We start from the raw sequence: 22,475 nt of genomic DNA, 5'->3' as shown, positions 1-22,475 counted from the left end.
TCCTCCTCATCTCAGTTCCAAATGAAGGTCCCCCAATTCTGAGACTGTACCCTCTAGTCCTAGACTCCCCCACTACAGGGAACATCCTCTCCACATCCATTCTATCTAGACCTTTGTACATTTGATAGGTTTCAATAAGCTAACCCCTCATTCTTCGAAACTCCAGTGAGTACAGGCCCAGAGCCTTCAAACACTCTTCATACGTTAACTTGTTCATTCTTGTGTACCTCCTCTGGACTCTCTCCAATGCCAGTATATCTTTCCTTAGATTAGAGGCCCAAAACTAATCACAATACTCCAAGTGTGGTCTGACCAATACCTTATGAAGCCTCAGCGTTACATCCTTACATTTATATTTTAGCCCTCTTGAAATGTATGCTAACATTACATTTGCCTTCCTTACAAACGACTCAGCTGGCAAGTTACTCTTCAGAATAATCATGCATGCGGACTCCCGAGCCCCTTTGCACCTGACTTCTGAATTTTCTCCCCATTTAGAAAATAGTATTCGTCTTTATTTCTTCTACCAAAGAGCATAACCATACACTTCCCACAGTATATTCCATCTGCCACTTTTTTTTTTGCCAATTCTCATAATCTGCAGAAGTCCTTCTGCAAACTTCCTGCTGCCTCAATACTACCTGCCCCATAAAGAGATAAAGGTGGGAAGATGTGCCTGGAGGCTGTGGAAGTGAGCGAGGTCCTCAATGAATACTTCTCTTCGGTATTCACCAATGAGAGGGAACTTGATGATGGTGAGGACAATATGAGTGAGGTTGATGTTCTGGAGCATGCTGATATTAAGGGAGAGGAGGTGTTGGAGTTGTTAAAACACATTAGGACAGGTAAGTCCCCGGGGCCTGACAGAATATTCCCCAGGCTGCTCCACAAGGCGAGAGAAGAGATTGCTGAGCCTCTGGCTAGGATCTTTATGTCCTCGTTGTCCACGGGAATGGTACCGGAGGATTGGAGGGAGGCGAATGTTGTTCCCTTGTTCAAAAAAAGGTAGTAGGTATAGTCCGGGTAATTATAGACCAGTGAGCCTTACGTCTGTGGCAGGAAAGCTGTTGGAAAAGATTCTTAGAGATAGGATCTATAGGCATTTAGAGAATCATGGTCTGATCAGGGACAGTCAGCATGGCTTTGTGAAGGGCAGATCGTGTCTAACAAGCCTGATAGAGGTGACCAGGCATATAGATGAGGGTAGTGCAGTGGATGTGATCTATATGGATTTTAGTAAGGCATTTGACAAGGTTCCAGTTAGAAGGCATGGGATCCAGGGAAGGTTGGCCAGGTGGATTCAGAATTGGCTTGCCTGCAGAAGGCAGAGGGTGGTGGTGGAGGGAGTACATTCAGATTGGAGGATTGTGACTAGTGGTGTCCCACAAGGATCTGTTCTGGGACCTCTACTTTTCGTGATTTTTATTAACGACCTGGATGTGGGGGTAGAAGGGTGGGTTGGCAAGTTTGCAGACGACACAAAGGTTGGTGGTGTTGTAGATAGTGTAGAGGATTTTCAAAGATTGCAGAGAGACATTGATAGGACGCAGAAGTGGGCTGAGAAGTGGCAGATGGAGTTCAACCTGGAGAAGTGTGAGGTGGTACACTTTGGAAGGACAAACTCCAAGGCAGAGTACAAAGTAAATGGCAGGATACTTGGTAGTGTGGAGGAGCAGAGGGATCTCGGGGTACATGTCCACAGATCCCTGAAAGTTGCCTCACAGGTGGATAGGGTAGTTAAGAAAGCTTATGGGGTGTTAGCTTTCATAAGTCAAGGGATAGAGTTTAAGAGTCGCGATGTAATGATACAGCTCTATAAAACTCTGGTTAGGCCACATTTGGAGTATTGTGTCCAGTTCTGGTCACCTCACTATAGGAAGGATGTGGAAGCATTGGAAAGGGTACAGAGGAGATTTACCAGGATGCTGCCTGGTTTAGAAAGTATGCATTATGATCAGAGATTAAGGGAGCTAGGGCTTTACTCTTTGGAGAGAAGGAGGATGAGAGGAGACATGATAGAGGTGTACAAGATAATAAGAGGAATAGAGTGGATAGCCAGCGCCTCTTCCCCAGGGCACCACTGCTCAATACAAGAGGACATGGCTTTAAGGTAAGGGGTGGGAAGTTCAAGGGGGATATTAGAGGAAGGTTTTTTACTCAAGAGTGGTTGGTGTGTGGAATGCACTGCCTGAGTTAGTGGTGGAGGCAGATACACTAGTGAAGTTTAAGAGACTACTAGACAGGTATATGGAGGAATCTAAGGTGGGGGCTTATATTGGAGGCAGGGTTTGAGGGTTGGCACAACATTGTGGGCCGAAGGGCCTGTACTGTGCTGTACTATTCTATGTTCTATAACCTATCTTTGTATCGTCCAAAAACTTAGCTGCAAAGCCATCAATTCCATTATCCTCTTAAATTGAAACAGTTAATTAAAACTAGTCTGAAAAGCTAGTACTGAGATAACGAAACTACCCTTACCAATCTGGACTCTTTAAAGGGCCTTTAGTCTGGCTAACCTGAGGCACATTGGATGATTAGAAGTGGCACATTGCACCCCAGTGATAATAAGAAAAAAGTAAGCCTACTCATGCAAAAAGTATTAACCAAAAACCGATTTGTAGAAAAAAATCTATAACAGGAATTCAAGTAGCTTAGAGCTAGAAATGGGTTTTACTGAGAATAAATCTAAAAGTTGGCAATTATTTTTAGCGATTTTATTATTTTGTGCACATCTTTTGGCGAATTGTTATCTTCTTTCACATTAATCTGTTTTCAATTTTAAAAAATGTTCAATGAGTCAAACTAGGAAAGAAGGACTTTTGTCCTGCAGTCGTTCCATAACTGTTCCAATACACGTTTGATACTTGTTTGATCCTGAGGCGCCAGGCCTCTGCACCAGCGGTGCGTCGTAGGTTTTTGCCAGTCAGTTTACAATTGACACTCGTGCCCTACGGAGTTGTGCTTTGTTCATCCTTTGTGAACATTTGCAGTTTTGTACTTTTTCAAAAATTAAGCCTTGTTTTTACATTCAGTTACCCATCACAGTGCAAAAGAAAATGAGCAAAAGAAAAGCAGAAAGTGATAGTAAGTGTGAATTCAATGAACAGTGGAAAAATGAGCTCTTATTTATAGCGGGTCTGTCAGGAAAACTGTTGTGCATTACTTGTGAAAACACTTTCTCACATAATAGAACACATGATCTTAATAGACTCTATAAAACACAACATCAGACTGAAATAGAAGGAAAACTGAAGCTAGTGCTTGGGTCTGAGGTACAGAAAGAATATGTGATTAAGAAAAAGAAAGAAATCAAAAGAAGACAAAATATATTTGTTAAATTATGGTAAGTAATGTTTATCTTGTTTTTAGATTAATCAATATATCATGTAAAAATGTAATATATGTCTATATTAACATATTTTTACAAGAATTGAATTGGGGTACAAGAGTTGTATGGCGCATCTGAACTCGTGCGTGAAAAAACTGACACATGGAATGTGTCAACCACATGATGTGGTTGGCCACCTCTGGGCTAACACAACATTCTGTCCAATACATTTTGGAAATGGAGATGAATAGTGACCTTGTCAGTATATGTACATTCAGAGAACAAATAAAAACCTGGCTGTGTAGAGAAGTGGACCAGCTCATATGAACAGAAAATAACATTTTTGCTAACGAAGAATGACTGAAAAGTTAATTGTCATTTGCACGAATGCTCCCTCACCTGCTGAGTGCTCCCAGCTGTTCATTTCAATTTACTGGGTATTTATAATCCAAAATCCATTACTAAGTAATAATGCTACAATTCACAGTAATGCATTTATGAATTGCACAGTAGATCACAAAGCTGGAAAAGAAGGAATATAGAAAAATAAAAGCACAGGCCACTTACCTCATCAGGAATCAGCTTCTTAAATGTCTATAGATTGGAAGATAAAATAGAAAGAAAGAGATAAGTTTTTGTCCACCACCAAAAGAGAAATGAAACATCAGAAAACACCCAAGAAACAGCAAAGAAATAGTCTTGCAAAAAATTTTCAGCAGTTTTAATGCAATCACACTTATCAACTATACAAAAGCAAGCCCAGGTCACACAAGGGTTTGATCCCAAACAGGTGTAGCTGTGCAAAGGAACTTTCCAATCTCGAAAATTCTTTTAAGGTGGCTTAAGTGACTCATCTGTATCCATGTACTCGCCTTGAACACTTATCATTTCATACCCTTGGTCAGTATGACCAACCATCTCAAATTTTATTAACTGATATAACATAACCTGCTCTTCATGGGTACCAAATTTCAATCAAATTTTGTGCGAAGTAGCACTTGCTAACTTCATTGCTAAAGGACTTGACTGACTTACCCCATGCTTGTCACCAAGTTTCTACATTCCCATTACTTGAACTTATATCACTCTGTTATCCTCTATGTTCCAAGAAATACAAGCTCAGATGGTATACTCTCGGAAATTTCCATGGCCAGAATCCTGGAAATATTTTGGTGAATCTATGACCTTCCTAAGGTGCAGTGGCCAAGAAAGTGCACAGTGCTGAAGTGGTCCATGCACAGCATAATTTTCTCCCTTCAATATTCCAATCTTCCAGTCACAAAAGTAAACTTTGCTTCAGTTTGTCTGATACTCTTCTGTACTTTGAGATTTTGTTGCAATAGCTACTAAATCTCTATAAATTTCCTCTGCTCTTACATTTTCAGCATCATCTGTACTTTCCTCACCAAATGTAGGCGAACCACATACTGTATCTCAGTTTAAATCTACCTACAGTTTCACCCACTTCCTTCATCAAAATGTCTTCAAACATTTTTCCTCCCTACCTGCACAATTTCATGTCCTACAAATCTTGTGTTACCTGTAAATTTGCACACATTTTTATTGTTTTTCCCCCAGTTGTTAAGAAATAGCAATTAATTGGATCTCTATAACAGATCCTTGACTGCGCCACCATATATGTGGCAAATTTGTTCTTTATTGCCACATGTACTGGAGTGCAGTAAGCAGCTCATCTTACATACTGTTCATGTAGATCAACTCATTACACAATGCACGGGGGTAGTGCAAAGAAAAAAAGTTAGATAACAGTGCAGGATAAATTATTACAGTGATGACCACATGAAAATGCCATCTTCTCTCTCTCTCTCTCTTCACTTACCAGGTCTCTTATTACTGTCTGCTTTTCAATTCTTTGTTCTACAAACGTATTAACACTTAATACAAGTATCATGAAGCAACAAGTTTTGTGCCTCTTCCCTGACTTCTGAAAGAACCTGGGATTAAAAAGATTGGAATCCAACAATTGTTTCAGCTTTGTCAGCTATCCATTCTCCATCCCATATCAATGTGTCTCTTCAATTCCGTAAGCATTATTGCAAGCCAATAAATTTTAGTGAACTTTATATAAAATGCAGCTGCCAATGTGCTGTCCATTAACTTATTCAAAAAATGTTATTAGCCCTGTTATACATGATTTATCCTTTACAAAAATCACACTAGCTCTATTTACCTCCAGGTTGCCCAAATGTTTTGTTACACTGTGTTTAATAGATTGAAAACCTAATTCACTCTTATGTGAGCATCATTGTATTTAAATATTATAAACATTTCTCTAGTCAATCATTATATTTTACTTAATTACAACTGATTTATAAACAAATTAGCTATAACACTAGTGGAGAGCTCATTCATTTTGGGGGGCATTGCAGAAAATCTTAGGCACACAGATGATAGAAAAATGGAGGACTGTGTGGGAGGTTGATTGATCTAGAGTAAGTTAAAAGGTCGGCACATCTTGGGCCAAAGGGCCTGTACTGTGCTGTAATGTTTTGTGTTCTATATCTGCTGCGGTTCAGGACAGCTTCCACCAGGGGGGAGTGATGCACTTTGAGATGCATAAAAGCTTCATAAAAGTATTTCATTTTATTTCTAATATATGTACTTACAAAAATGCATTTCCCCTCCACTACCTGGAAAACACTGTTACCACAACCCCATCTCTCCAAGAGTATTACAGCACACTTTGCTCTGGTTCAGTGGTTGTAAACAGCTCCATATTTATTCTGAAAAGGAAAGCTACTGAGCCATATCAACAGACACAATTTTGCTCCCGAACTTGTGCAGTTTTTATTACAAAGTCAGCTGACTTTACTACTTTTTGATTGTGGGCCACTTTTCCCATCCTGAATCAGCAAACTGCAGCTTATTTAATTCTTGAACTTGCCAGGTAGAGTGCATCGAGCTAAATTTCATGCCCTCTATTTGTCACAGCTTTGTGGGCATGCAGAGTTTGCACCAGAAGCATAGCAACATTTACCAGCTGCCCAGCACAATTCTCGCAGATTTGATTTGATGCAAATGGCACATTTCACTGAATGTTTCAATGCATATGTGATAAATCAAGCTAATCCCTTCTCTCCTTAAAACACGTTAGATTCTGCCTGTTCTGCTTTCAATGTCTGACCTGTTCTGTACAAATGTCCTTGTGCATATTCTTATCTTGGCAAGCTGGTGGCAGTGAAAGGGAACTGTGTAGAAAATAACAAAGACAAGACTTGAATCTGGAAGATTAAAATGATTACAGAAAATAAATGTGTGTAGGAACACTATAGGAAGGATGTTGAAGCATTGGAAAGGGTACAGAGAAGATTCACCAGGATGCTGCCTGGTTTAGAGAATATGTATTATGATCTGGGATTAAGGGAGCTAGGGGTTTACTCTTTGGAGAGAAGGAGGATGAGAGGAGATATGATAGAGGTATACAAGATAATAAGAGGAATAGATAGAGTGGATAGCCAGTGCCTCTTCCCCAGGGCACCACTGCTCAATACAAGAGGGCATGGCTTTAAGGTAAGGGGTGGGAAGTTCAAGGGGGATATTGGAGGAAGGTTTTTTACTCAGAGAGTGGTTGGTGCGTGGAATGCACTGCCTGAGTCAGTGGTGGAGGCAGATACACTCGTGAAGTTTAAGAGACTACTAGACAGGTATATGGAGAAATTTAAGGTGGGGGCTTATATGGGAGGCAGGGTCTGAGGGTCGGTACAACATTGTAGGCCGAAGGGCCTGTACTGTGCTGTACTATTCTATGTTCTATGGTCCAACACGAGCATGGAATGCTCAAAGTTATATAGGTGCGCAGTGGAGTGTATCCTGACTGGCTGCATAACAGCCTGGTATGGAAACTCCAGTGTCCAAAACTGGAAACACCTCCAAAAAGTGGTGGATTCAGCCCAGTCCATGGCAGGAAAAGCCCTCCCCCACCATAGATGAAGCCAGGTGGGTAGGAAAGGTAAAGGGCTGGAGAAGGAGGAATCTGATAGAACAGGAGAGAGGAGAGACTCCTGAACTCTGGTTCCAATGACCATAGACACCTTTAGACCATGAATTACACAGCTTCTAACTCCTGTTCACACGTGGACCTCAGCTGCCACCGCCCCCAGGCCAAGACCTTCCTCGCTGCTACTGGGCTGCTGAGCACTTTGTGTGTTACTCTGGATTTCCAGCTCTGCAGACACTCTCGTGTTTAACCTCTTAACCATACACTGAGACACTGGCACATCAATGACTAAAGAGATATTTGTATTAATGGGCAGGTGTACAGATGTGCCTGATAAAGTGGACACTTAGTTAAAACAAAACAATTAAAACAAAACTTGTTCACTCATCTGAGCAATAATCACTGATGAGCTGGCTGGACAGAATTTATCATCAAGATGCTATTTGTGGGAGTGAGCAAACTGGGAATCAAAGTCCAGTTAGCTTGACACTAGTAGCAGGAAAACACAGAATATACTTCAAGGGAGTGATAATGAGTTGTTGAGAAGATTGCATAGACTGAGTCAAGCCAACGTGGATTAAGAGTCACAGCCGCAAAACAAGGAAACTGGAGACTCAGAACAGGATGCCAATAAATTTCTTCAGAAAGTAGTTCATCTTTCTCCATGAATTATCAGAATCAGGTTTATTATCCAAAACAAAAATTGAAAGATTTTTAGGTAGAGATTAAGGGAATAAAGGGATTATGGGTGCTTGTGCATGGAAGCAAAACCTATGATTTGAAAGAATGCCATAGCAGGCCTGAGGAGCGAAATTCTTGCTTCAACCGCAAAAGGAGACATCCGACACCTTCAAGACTTTAGGGGTATCAGGCTAGGCTATTTTCGCAACTGATGGTTATTTCTAGTAATACTGCAACATGCTTTGAATTCACTTTTTTTGTTAAAGAGGTTACACAGTAGAACCTTCATGGTGAAACCAGTAGATTTGAAAGTGAGCACAGGAAACAAAACCCAGCAGCTTTCAAGGAGATTGCAAGAACCAGGGCCCCCAAACACCACGAGGTAAACCGTCAACATTTCCAAATAGTTTAAGAATGGGCTATTGGAGTTGATCTCATTGAAACCTTTCAAATGTTGGAAGGCCAAGACAGAATAGATGTGGAAAGGATGTTTCCCATGGTGGGAGAGTCTAGGCCAAGAGGGCACTGTCTCAGGATAGAAGGGTACCCTTTCAAAACAGAGATGCAGAGAAATTTCTTTATCCAAAGGGTGGTGAATTTGTGGAATTTGTTGCCACATGCAGCTGTGGAGGCCAGGTCACTGGATGTACTTAAGGAAGAGACTGATAGACTCTTGATTGGACTGGCATCAAAGGTTACGGGGAGAAGGCCAGGAACTGGTATTGAGTAGGAGATAGAAAAAAGGATCAGCCATGATTGAATGGTGGAGCAGACTCGATGGGCCAAATGGCCTAATTCTGCTCCTATGTCTTATGGTCTTTACTGTACCTAAGTACAGTACCTGTCTCAGGACACAATTTATTCAGTCACAACAATATAGCCACAATTGAATTGAATTTATTACCTACATCCTTCATTTACATGAGTAAAATTCTTTGTTACATTTCCATCTAAATGTGTAATTTATAGTAGTTTATAATAAATAGTAGGTACAACAGGACAGTCAATATAACACAGAAATACAATTGTATCAGCATGAATTAATCAAGTGGCCTGGTGGAAGACGTTCTGGAATCTGTTGGTCCTGGCCTTTATGCTGCGGTACCGTTTCCTGGAAGGTAGCAGCTGGAACATGTTGTCATTGGGGCGACTCGGGTCTCCAATGATCCTTCAGGCCCTTTTTACACACCTGTCTTTGTAAATATCCTCAATAGTGGGAAGTTCACATCTACAGATGTGCTGGGCTGTCCGCACCACTCTCTGCAGAGTCCTGCAATTGAGGGAAGTACAGTTCTCATACCAGGCAGTGATGCAGCCAGTCAGGATGCTCTCAATTGTACCCCTGTAGAAAGTTCTTAGGATATGGGGGCCCATACCAAACTTCTTCAACTGTCTGAGGTGAAAGAGACGCTGTTTGCCTTTTTCAACACATAGCCAGTATGTACAGACCATGTGAGATCCTTGGCGTTGTGTATGTCGAGGAACTTAAAGCTGTTCACTCTCTCAACCACAGAACCATTGATGTGAATAGGGGTTAGGGTGTCTCCATTTCTCCTGTAGTCCACAACCAGCTCCTTTGTTTTTGCAACATTGGAAAAGTTGTTTTCTTGACACTACTGTGTCAGGGTAATGTCTTCTTCTCTGTAGGCTGCCTCATTATTATTTGAGATTAGGCCAATCAGTGCAGTCTAATTGGCAGTTTGGGGCTGTGGGTGGTGATACAGTCATGGGTATTCAGAGAGTAAAGCGTGGGCTTAGGACACAGCCCACAAGGGCACCTGTGTTAAGGGTCAGAGGGGTAGAGGTGAGGGAGTCCACTCTTACCACCTGCCGACAATCTGAAAAGAAGTCCAGGATCCAACTACACAAGGCAGGGTGAAGGCTGAGGTCTCTGAACTTCTTGTCAAGCCTGGAGGGAACAATGGTGCTGAACCGTCAATTACTTGTGTTGGTAGGCGAATTATAGGGGGTCCAGTGTGCGTGGCAGCAAGCTGCAGATGTAGTTCTTGCCCAGCTTCTTAAAGCATTTGCTTATTATTGAGCAAACATGACAAGTGCACCAGTCGTTTCGACATGTTACGTTGGTCTTTTTGAGTACAGAAACAATGCTGGACATTTTGAAATGTAAATGTAAATACTGCTCGCACAGAATTATTGATCCAGGGTTTCTGGTTTGGATAGACCCTGACCTTTCCCTGGGGGACAACATCCTCGATGCACTTCCAGATGAAACTCGTGATCCCTTCCATGAACTCCATATCCTCATCATGGAAGACATTCCAGTTGACGTCATCAATGCAGTCCTTTAGAATAGAGAGCGATAGGTCAGACCAACAGTGGGCAGTTTTAACTATGGCTGCCTCTTGTTTCAGCTTCTGCCTGTACCTCAGCAGCAGCAAGATGGAGGAGTGGCCAGGTTTTCCAAACGGCGGGTGGAGGAGCACTTTGTAAGCATTGCGGAAGGGAGAGTAGCAGTGGTCAAGTAAGCTATCTCCCCGTGTGCTCACCTGGATGTGTTGACAAAACAATCATCCCAATACAGTATAGAACACAGCACAGCACAGAAACGAGCCCTTAGGCTCACAATGCTGTGCCAAACTGATTACATTAGTAATCGGATGCCCAATTAGACTAGCCTCTTCTGCTCACACAATATCTATGTCTTTCCATTGCATATTCATGGACCTAGCTAAATGCCTCTACCATTTGCCTCCACCAGCACCCCTCAGTGCATTCCAGTACATCACACCAAAGAAACTTGCCTTTCACATTTCCCTTGAACTCCACTTTAAATGCAAGCCCTCTGGTACTAGGCAGTTCATTCCTAGGAAAGAGATTCTGGCTGTCTACTCATCTATGACATAATCTTATAAACCTCTATTAGATCTCCCCTCTACCTCTACCACTCCACAGAAAACAACAAAACTTTGTCCAATCTCTCAGGGCAAAATGCAGGCAGTATTCCAGTAACCTCTTGTGAAATCCCTGAAAAGCCTCAACAACTCTTCCCTATAATGGGGCAACCAGAATTAAATGTAATACTCCAGATACAATGAAGAATTTTATAAAGCTGCATCTTCCCAATTTTGAACTGAATAAAGGTAAGCATGCCATATGCAAGTAAAATAAAATAAATAATGCAACACCAACAGAAAAAAGACATTCTGAAGCAATTTCTGAGCCTCATTACTGTACAAAGTAAAGGGCAAAAAATTGAACATTCAGAATCAGAGAAAAACACATCACCAGCCAGAACCGTAACATCAAAACCATCCTCTTCAAAAAAAAAATGGAGTATGCAGAGAAAGAAATCACTCTCTGGAATAGTAGTGGATTCAGACACCACTTAGACAAATAGTTCAAACACAAACCAAGAGCTGTGGGAGATGCCAGAGAGTGGCAGTAGATGGTTGAATAGTGGAGTGCCGCAGGGCTCAGTGCTGGATTTGTTGTCACTTGTCATCTGCACCAACAATCTGGATGATAAAGAGGGTACAAAGAAAATCTACAAGGATGTCACTGGGTCTGGAGGACCTGAGCTACAAAGAAAAATTGTATAGGTTAGGGCTTTATTCCTTAGAACATAGAAGACTGAGAGGAGATTTGATAGAGATACACAAAATTATGAGGGGTACAGATAGAGTAAATACAAGCCGGCTTTTCAACTGAGGATTGGGTGGGACTAAACATAGAAACATAGAAACATAGAAAATAGGTGCAGGAGTAGGCCATTCGGCCCTTCGAGCCTGCACCGCCATTTATTATGATCATGGCTGATCATCCAACTCAGAACTCTGCACCAGCCTTCCCTCCATACCCCCTGATCCCTGTAGCCACAAGGGCCATATCTAACTCCTTCTTAAATATAGCCAATGAACTGGCCTCAACTGTTTCCTATGGCAGAGAATTCCACAGATTCACCACTCTCTGTGTGAAGAAGTTTTTCCTAATCTCAGTCCAAAAAGGCTTCCCCCTTATCCTCAAACTGTGACCCCTCGTTCTGGACTTCCCCAACATCGGGAACAATCTTCCTGCATCTAGCCTGTCCAATCCCTTTAGGATTTTATACGTTTCAATCAGGTCCCCCCTCAATCTTCTAAATTCCAACGAGTACAAGCCTAGTTCATCCAGTCTTTCATCATATGAAAGTCCTGCCATCCCAGGAATCAATCTGGTGAATATTCTTTGTACTCCCTCTATGGCAAGGATGTCTTTCCTCAGATTAGGGGACCAAAACTGCACACAATACTCCAGGTGTGGTCTCACCAAGGCCTTGTACAACTGCAGTAGTACTTCCCTGCTCCTGTACTCGAATCCTCTCCCTATAAATGCCAGCATACCATTCGGCTTTTTCACCACCTGCTGTACCTGCATGCCCCTTTCAATGACTGGTATATAATGACACCCAGGTCTCGTTGCACCTCCCCTTTTCCTAATTGGCCACCATTCAGATAATAATCTGTTTTCCTATTTTTCACATTTATCCACATTAAATTGCATCTGCCATGAATTTGCCCACTCACCCAACCTATCCAAGTCACCCTGCATCCCCTTAGCATCCTCCTCACAGCTAACACTGCCGTCCAGCTTCGTGTCATCCGCAAACTTGGAGATGCTGCATTTAATTCCCTCATCCAAGTCATTAATATATATTGTAAACAACTGGGGTCCCAGCACTGAGCCTTGCGGTACCCCACTAGTCCCTGCCTGCCATTTTGAAAAGGTCCCATTTATTCCCACTCTTTGCTTCCTGTCTGCTAACCAATTCTCTATCCACATCAATACCTTACCCCCAATACCGTGTGCTTTAAGTTTGCACACTAATCTCCTGTGTGGGACCTTGTCAAAAGCCTTTTGAAAATCCAAATATACCACATCCACTGGTTCTCCCCTATCCACTCTACCAGTTACATCTTCAAAAACTTCTATGAGATTCGTCAGACATGATTTTCCTTTCACAAATCCATGCTGACTTTGTCCGATCATTTCACCGCTTCCCAAAGGTGCTGTTATCATATCTTTGATAACTGACTCCAGCAGTTTCCCCACCACCGACGTTAGGCTAACCGGTCTATAATTCCCCGGTTTCTCTCTCCCTCCTTTTTTAAAAAGTGGGGTTACATTAGCCACCCTCCATTCCTCAGGAACTAGTCCAGAATCGAACGAGTTTTGAAAAATTATCACTAATGCATCCACTATTTCTTGGGCTACTTCCTTAAGCACTCTGGGATGCAGACCATCTGGCCCTGGAGATTTATCTGCCTTTAATCCCTTCAATTTACCTAACACCACTTCCCTACTAACATATATTTCGCTCAGTTCCTCCATCTCACTGGACCCTCTGTCCCCTACTATTTCTGGAAGATTATTTATGTCCTCCTTAGTGAAGACAGAACCAAAGTAATTATTCAATTGGTCTGCCATGTCCTTGCTCTCCATCATCAATTCACCTGTTTCTGTCTGTAGGGGACCTACATTTGTCTTTACCAGTCTTTTCCTTTTTACATATCTATAAAAGCTTTTACAGTCAGTTTTTATGTTCCCTGCCAGTTTTCTCTCATAATCTTTTTTTCCCTTTCCTAATTAAGCCCTTTGTCCTCCTCTGCTGAACTCTGAATTTCTCCCAGTCCACAGGTGAGCCACTTTTTCTGGCTAATTTGTATGCTGCTTCTTTGGAATTGATACTATCCCTAATTTCTCTTGTCAGCCACAGGTACACTACCTTCCTTGATTTATTCTTTTGCCAAACTGGGATGAACAATTGTTGTAGTTCATCCATGCAATCTTTAAATGCTTGCCACTGCATATCCACCATCAATCCTTTAAGTGTTATTTGCCAGTCTATCTTAGCTAATTCACGTCTCATACCTTCAAAGTTACCCCTCTAAGTTCAGAACCTTTGTTTCTGAATTAACTATGTCATTCTCCATCTTAATGAAGAATTCCACCATATTATGGTCACTCTTACCCAAGGGGCCTCTCACGACAAGATTGCTAATTAACCCTTCCTCATTGCTCAAAACCCAGTCTAAAACAGCCTGCTCTCTAGTTGGTTCCTCGACATGTTGGTTCAAAAAACCATCCCGCATACATTCCAAGAAATCCTCTTCCTCAGCACCTTTACCAATTTGGTTCACCCAATCTACATGTAGATTGAAGTCACCCATTATAACTGCTGTTCCTTTATTGCACACATTTCTAATTTCCTGTTTAATACCATCTCCGACCTCACTACTACTGTTTGGTGGCCTGTACACAACTCCCACCAGCGTTTTCTGCCCCTTAGTGTTATGCAGACTAGAGGTCATGGGTTTAAGGGTAAAAGGGGAACATGAAGGAAAACTTCTTCACTCAGTGGATCGAGTTGCCAGCACAAGTGGTGCATATGAGCTTGATTTCAACATGTAAGCGAAGTTTAGATAGATACATGGATAGCAGGAGTATGGAGGGTTATGGTCCAGTGCAAGTCAATGGGAGTAGACAGTTTAAATGGTTTTGACATGGATGAGATGGGCCAAAGGAACTTTTTCTGTGCTGTACTTTTCTATGGCTAAGGCAAACTGTTGGGGGATTGATAAAGAAGAGGGGAATTGAACTGACAAACTTTGGCTTTCATGCACTGAAAAGCAACCTCCAAGTTATAATAAACTGCAAAGAAACACACACAAAATACTGAATGAACACAGGTCAGGCAGCATCTATGGAAAGGATTAAACAATTGATGTTTTGGGCCAAGACATCTGTCCAGCATTTTGTGTTTGTTACTCTGGATCTCCAGCATCTGCAGAATCTCATGTCATAATAAATGCCTTTAGAAAAAGGTATGCTAAGGTATTTAATGCAAATATGGACCTAGCCACATCATTAACTTGAATCCAGTTCCATCAGATTTCAAACTTTAAACGAATTGACATTACGTCAATGTACATTTCGATTGCAACTTTGAGATAACATTTTATATTTACATGAGTACATCAGTATGCCAGTGTTTCATAGGATTATCGAAAAGAAAACCCAGTATGAAAGCACACGGGTGACCAAATAACAATGGAAAATACTAATAATACATAATAGGTCAGACATGACTTGTGGAATAGATTTTACAGTTCAGGTGTCAGGTGATTTTGTTTTCATTTCCCTTAGATGACCAAAAGTCACTACACCATGGCTACAAATGAGGAGGGTTGAGCTTGGGGCTAGCAACCCTATCCTCCAAAAATTCAAAAGACCTCATCCCTGCACAGGAAGGATCTTCAATGGGCTACACCTTGAAAGACTGAAGGACTGGTCAAGAATAGAGAACTCTGGCAGGCTGCTGTTGGCAGCCTATGGCCCAGCAGGAATAATGGGTTTAAGTCGTCCAAATGTACAATAACAAAATGGTCTTAAGGTGCATATTAAATGAGAGAGACCTAGGCATGGGGCGCCACAACAGCACAGCAGTTGGCATGGTGCTATTACAGCATAGGGCATTCCAGTATTCCAGCGCTGTTTTGTAAGGAGTTCTGTGTGTCCTCCCCATGGAATGTGTAGGTTTTCCCCGGGTGCTCTGGTTTCCTCCCACAGTCCAAAGATGTACTGGATAAGTTAACTGGTCATTGTAAATTGTTCTGTGATTAAATTAGAGTTAGGTTAATAGATTAGATTAGATTAGATTATGAGGACATGCAGTCCTCTTTTATTGTCATTTAATAATGCATGCATTAAGAAATGATACAATATTCCTCCGATGTGATATCACAGAAACACAGGACAGACCAAGACTGAAAAACTAACAAAAACCACATAATTATAACATATAGTTACAACAGTGCAACAATACCATAACTTGATGAAGAACAGGCCGTGAGCACAGTAAAAAAGTTCAAAGTCTCTCGAAAGTCCCACATCTCACGCAGACGGGAGAAGGAGGAAAACTCTCCCTGCCATGCCCGACCAGTCCGACTCTGATCGTTCGAAAACTTCGAGAGCTCCGATCAGCTCTCCGACACCAAGTACCGAGCACTATCTCTGCTGAACGCTTCGACCCCAGCCTCGGTCGCCAGCAGCAGGCAAAACCGGGAATTTTTGGGGCCTTCCCTCCGGAGATTCTCGATCGCACAGTAGCAGCGGCAGCGAACCGGGCATTTCAAAAATTTCTCCAGATGTTCCTCTGTGCCTTCTCATGTCTGTCTCCATCAAATCAGAATTGTGCACGGCATCCTACTTACAAATACGATATCATTTCACTGGAGAGCTGCACGCATTTTGTTTGTGGGGTTGCTGGAGTGACAGGGCTTGAAGGGCCGGAAAGGCCTACTCTGTACTGTATTGCTAAATAAACAAATAAAGTATAAACACACAAATTAGGAGGACCTATCAAGACTGCACCACAACTCTACATGATTATACACACAAGAGATTCTGCAAACGCTGGAAATCCAGAGCAACACACAAAATGATGGAGGAACTAAGCAGATCAGGCAGCATTCATGATAGTCTCAGCTCCATGTTCCTTTGCTGCTGTCGGGTTGACAGAGGAGCTGTATATTATGCAATCATCAACGAACATCCACACTCCTGACCATATGACCCAGTGAAAGTCACTTATTTCATCAGCTGAATTAGGACATTGCTTTGAATAACCTTTCACACCCTTCCTCATCAGGACTAATTTTCTCTGCCTTAAAAAATGCAAAGATTTTATTCTGATTGCATTCCCATTTGAGGTGCACAGTTCCAGAGATTCATGGAGACACATGAGACTGCAGATGCTGGAATCTGAAGCAACAGCCAAAATACTGCAGGAGCTCACTGGGTCGGGCAGCACGCTGGGCAGGGAAAGACATGTTATTTCAGGTCAAGACTGTAAAATTGTAAAATCTGTAAAGTTTTCCATACAGCTTTCAAAGCATTAATATTCCTCCTTAATGGCATAACTGTTTTTCCCCAAAGCTCTGCAAAGCCTAACATGACAGTGATCTCTGCCCACCAACCTCTAATCTAGGCTAATATTCCTCATACATTCAGAAGCCACTTTATTAGGTATACCTACTCATTAATGCAAACATCTGATCAGCCAATCATGTGGCAGCAACTCAATGCATAAAAGTATGCACACATGGTCAAAAGGTTCAGTTGTTCAGACCAAACATCAGAATGGGGTAGTGATGTGATCCGAATGTCCTTGGCTGTGGAATGATTGTTGGTGCCAGATGGGGTGGTTTGAGCATTTCAGAAACTGAAGATCTCCTGGGAGTTTCATACAAAGCAGTCTCTAAAGTTTACAGAGAATGGTGGGCAAAAACAAAAGGCATCCAGCGGACAACTCTGAAGGCACAATACATTGAACCTTGAAGTGGATGGACTATAGCAGGGGTCCCCAACCTTTTTTGCATCGTGGACCAGTTTATTATTGACAATATTCTTGCGGACCAGCTAACCCGAGGGGGGGGGGTGGTTGCCAATGGACAAGAGCAGCAGTCAAATACCTTGTGTTTACCCCAAGAAACACTACCATGACCATGAAGCCTTGCGCGGGCACCTGTGTGCACATGCGTGACGTGCGCATGCGTCTACATGCTGATTTTCTCTACAAATCGTTTTTGGCGATTCTGTTCAGTGAAACTACACTATACATAAATTATTTCTACTTTATATAGGCTGTGTATTTATCGTATCATTCCTGCTTTTACTATATGTTAGTGTTATTTTAGGTTTCATGTAACAGCGCATGAATATAGCAATAAGTCACTTATAAGTCAATAGCGTCATAACATTTTAAGTAACGTTTGGATATTAAACACACAGCACATAATTTCCCCGTATGAACATATAGAATCATTGCAACACACCAATATCGCTGAATCAGTGGGAGCCCTGGGCTTGTTTTCCTGCAACGAGACGGTGCCATTGAGGGGTGATGGGAGACAGCGATACTCGAAGGGGGTTCCTTATGTCCTGTCTATTCCGCAATTTAGTTTTCGTTGCATTCATTGCAGAAAAGCCCACTTTGCAGAGATATGATGTTGGAAATGAAAGCAATGTTTTCAGTGCTTTTGTGGCTATCTCAGGATATTTAGCCTTGACTTTGATCCGGAATGCCGGCAGAGATGTTATGTCAAACATACTTTTCTGCCCGTCGTCATTTGCAAGCTCAAGGAATTGATCTTCTTCCTGCGCTGACACGGATGACGCGTGGGTAATGCCCTTGCCTGCGTTCAAGTTCAACAGTGGGCGTGACAGGGAATAAGGAAAGGTGCAGCTGACTCATATCGCCAAATCATATCGTTTCCTAGCGGCCCGGTAGCACATGCTTTGCGGCCCGGTAGTTGGGGACCGCTGGACTACAGCAGCAGAAGACCACAAACACATAATTCAGTTGACACTTTTATTAGGTACAGGAGGTACCTAAAGAGTGGCCACCAAGTGTACATTTAGGATTAAATCCAACGTGTTTCCTCACGCAGAGATCAGGACTAAGAAATGGCCTTGGCTGTGCTCTTAAGCTAGTGGTAGTGGCAAAAAACACTTTAGTGACAGCTAGTCCATCGTAACACAATGAGCAAGCCTGAATCTTTATCTGAAAGTAATATATTAACAGCCTTGACTGCTTTACCAGTGAAGGGCGCAAACCAGTAAAACTATTGGCCACGTATCATGGGAGCCTGATTCACCCGCTTTGTTTATAGATGTTAACATTCACTCCTAGTGCAGGTGATGTCTTTACAAACACCACTTCAGGAACCCAATAACCTATGCCAACATCCATTTGCTATGTTGTCTGAACAATCGTTCATCATCCTTCTCTCTGGGAAATTCTGTACTTCATAACTGGCTGCTCATACATGTACTGTAAGTAAATAGTGACCACACACTGCAATTAATACAAATATGTTGTACTTTAGGAATTTCCTGAGAAATGTCTGCATTCTTCTATGCAAAAGTTTGCAATAGATAATGCACTAGTTTCTACACATGAAGAAAATGAAGATGCAAAACAGGTATAAGCAGGAAGGAGAAAAGAGAGAATAATCCAAGAAAACACTTGAGAAGGAAATCAGGAGGGCTAACAGAAGGCATGAGGTTGCTCTAGCACACCAGGTCAAGGAGAAACCCAAAGTTTTCTACAAATATATTAACAGCAAAAAGACAGGAAGGGATAAAATTGGTCCTCTGGAAGATTAAAGTGGTCGTTGATGCATGGAGCTGAAAGAGATGGGTAAACCATAAATGGATTTTTTTTGCATCTATATTTACTTGGAAGATGGACTCAGTGACTCGGTCTATAGAAATGAGGCAAGGAAGCAGCAAGTTCATGAACCATATACAGACTACAGAGCAGGCAGTGTTTGCTTTCTTGAAGAAAATTAGAGTGGATAAATCCCCAGTGCCTGACAGGGTGTTCCCTCGGCCACAGGTGAAGTGCCAGACGATTGGAGGATAGCCCATGTTGTTTGCAAAGACCATAGGATATAGGAGCAGAATTAGGCCATTTGGCCCATTGAGTCTGCTCTGCCATTTCATGGCTGATCCAATTTTCCTCTCAGGCCCTATCTCTTGCCTTCTTCCCGTATCTCTTCATGCCCAGACCAATCAAGAATCTAACAACTTCTGCCTTAAATATACATACAGACTTGGCCTCCACAACTGCCTTTGGCAAAGAATTCCACAGATACCACTCCCTGGCCAAAAATATTCCTCATCTCCATTCTAAAAGGACACCCCTCTATTCTGAGGTTGTGTCCTCTGGTCTTAAGACTCTCGCACCACAGGAAACATACATCCACCCTATCAAGGCCATTTCCCATTCGATAGGTTTCAATGAGGGCATCCCTAATTCTTCTGAGTTCTAGTGAATATAGGCCCAGAGCCATCAAAAGCTCTTCATATGACAAGCCATTTAATCCTGGAATCCTTTTTGTGAACCTCCTTTGAACCCTGTCCAGTTTCAGTACATCCTTTCTCGATAAGGGGTCCAAACCTGCTCACAATACTCCCAAGTGAGGCCTCACCAGTTCTTTATAAAGCTTTAACATTACATCTTTGCTTTTACAATCTAGTCCTCTTGACAAGAATGCTAACAACGCATTTGCCTTTCTCACAGACTGAACCTACAAATTAACCTTTACGGATTCCTGCACAAGGACTCCCAAATCCCTTTACACCTCAGTTTTTTTGTACTTTCTCTCCATTTAGAAAATAGTCAACCTTTCAATTCTTCTAATAAAGTTCATGAACATACACTTCCCGACACTGTATTCCATCTGTCATTTCTTTGTCCATTCTCCTAATCTATCTAGGTCCTTCTGTAGCCTCTCTAGTTCCTCAAAAAAGTTATTGGAACCAGCTCAGAAGATAGGGAACTTGGTCAGTTTGACAGAGTTGGGCCAAAGGGCCTCGTATATGCCTATAAGTAACTCTGACTGTTCAGGAGACACCTATACTCCCTGTGTATGACAGGACTTAAATATATACTGTACTGGGACTTCCACAGGCCACAAAAGCTGCTGTACAAATGCCGATCTGCTCCAAATTCCAGGGAAAATTTAAATTCCAACTATGCAACGCAGACTTCAGAAAGTGACGCACGAAAGCACCGCCAAGATGAGGGCATTGTTGGAAGCTGTGATTTATAAAAATTCACAAGTGACATAGAGGTTGAAGCACAAGTTATGTAGCAAAAAACCAGCAATCTGATCAAGATAACATAGAAAAATCTAAGTTGTGACAAATGCTTCAAATTTACACGCATCAACAGAGGAGCAAAAGTCTGCCACACTCTTCCCAACAATGTTCTATGGGTAAGACTGCCTACTCTTGCTCTTGGTCTTTGTCCTTCTGAGAAAGCAACAGTACCAAGACACTCAGCAGGTCAGGCAATGAAATCAAAGTATTATAAATGATTCCTTCAAGTCCTGATCAAGAGCCTCGATCTGAAAAGTCAACTGTTTATTCCTTTCCACAGATTTTGCTTGACCTTCTGCGTTCCTTCAACATTGTATCTGTTACTCTGGATTTCCAGCATCTGCAGAATCTCTTGTGTTTACCAATACATTCATCCCAATTCTGGAACTTTAATTCATGTTTTAATTCCAGCAGCACCAGCAAATTTTGACTGTCGAGGAAAAACAGAACTAATTCTTGACTTGTGTTAAATCAAGGTACAAAAGAATTGGGACATCTTTCATTTCCAGGAAAATCCAGGACACCATTCTGAACATAGCACAGCCAATTTTTCTTTTAATAGAGAAAACCAACAATGTTAAGCTACTCTAATATTAAAGAATAAACACAAGCGATTTTGCAAATGCTGGAAAGCCTGTGCAACACTCACAAAATGCAGGAGAAACTCAGCAAGTCAAGCAGTATCCGTGGAGAATAAATAGTTGTCATTTCAGGCTAAAAATCCTTCATCTGGACTTAAAAGAAAGTCAGAGCCCAGAATAAGATGGCTGGAGAAGAGTCTTATTATTTCATGTCCTGATCCAAGGCCTTGGCTTGAAGCATTGACTGCTTGTTTATATTCATTCACAGACGATGCCCAATTTCCAGTGTTTTGTGATGCCCAACATTAAATCCAGAGAAACACACTTATCACCAGGCTTTAGAATCAAATGCAAAAACAAAAGCATCCAATGGGAAAACCTCTGAAGTTGGTGGAAAAAGCACCAGCCACTTGACTGGAACTCCTGACAAAAGGCTCAATGGGAATTAACCAAGTTCGGAGAATTCGTCGAAATCAAAGTATTCAAAATGATCCAAAGAGTATAAGGTCAAAATAGAGTTTTAAATGTTTTTTGAAGCAAGTTTTTCCACCAGAAGGTGAAAAATATATTTATAAATGTCCATCAAGGCCTCAGGGCTATCCACATCAACACGATACAGTCACAGTAGTGCAGTTGCTGTAGTCATGAAGGAATTGCAGCCCACAACTTTAACCGAACAGAAATGAGGTAAATTATAAATAGCGCTTTTTTAAAAACATAAATAAAGGGTAAAGCCCAATTAAATTGCACTGCAAGACATCAAATTGAAAAAAGTTAAGCTCAGACAAGATAATCAAAAGACAGCAACTCTGGCCAGTACTTCACCTAACAACCCCATCAGCCAGTCCAAGTAATCCAGCGAAGTGCTCAGCTTCATCTCCAAGGGTTGAGCGAACTGCTCAGGACCAGTTCACAGCGTTTTTACCCCAGTCGCAGAGGGAAAGTACCGGAACTGAGATTTACAAATGATACAATGGTTGAAAATAATCATGCAGCAGCTCCTGTTTCCATTTACAACCCTAGCAGCAAACTGTGGGATTGTTAGTAAGTAAAACATTGTTGTCTCAAAAATGTGATACAAATGGTCCAGATCAGTTCCTCAGCTCAGCCAGAAACATCATTTTAGTCAATCCCATTTGCCTGCATTTAACCCATATCCTTCTAAACCTTTCTTATCCAATTGTCTTTTAAATATCATTATTGTACCCAACTAAACTACTTTCTTTGGCAGATCACTCCATACGCTTTACACATCTGTGTA

General features: G+C 41.8%; 1 protein-coding gene across 2 annotated transcripts in view; it reads right to left on the bottom strand.

Annotated features, from left to right (window-relative positions):
• Positions 1–22,475, bottom strand: part of LOC134349119 (protein diaphanous homolog 1-like) — a 247,017-nt gene that overhangs the window by 144,226 nt on the left and 80,316 nt on the right. The window contains exon 2 of one of the 2 annotated variants that reach the window (XM_063053005.1): positions 3,896–3,922. The exons of the other annotated variant lie outside the window; for it this stretch is intronic. Within the exon in view, the coding sequence (XP_062909075.1) occupies positions 3,896–3,922 (27 nt within the window). The remainder of the gene's footprint in view (positions 1–3,895; positions 3,923–22,475) is intronic. 2 annotated transcript variants of the gene reach the window in all.

This window comes from Mobula hypostoma, chromosome 7 (genome assembly GCF_963921235.1).
Source record: "Mobula hypostoma chromosome 7, sMobHyp1.1, whole genome shotgun sequence".
Lineage (NCBI taxonomy): Eukaryota > Metazoa > Chordata > Chondrichthyes > Myliobatiformes > Myliobatidae > Mobula > Mobula hypostoma.
This window is presented reverse-complemented; position numbering and strand designations above follow the sequence as displayed.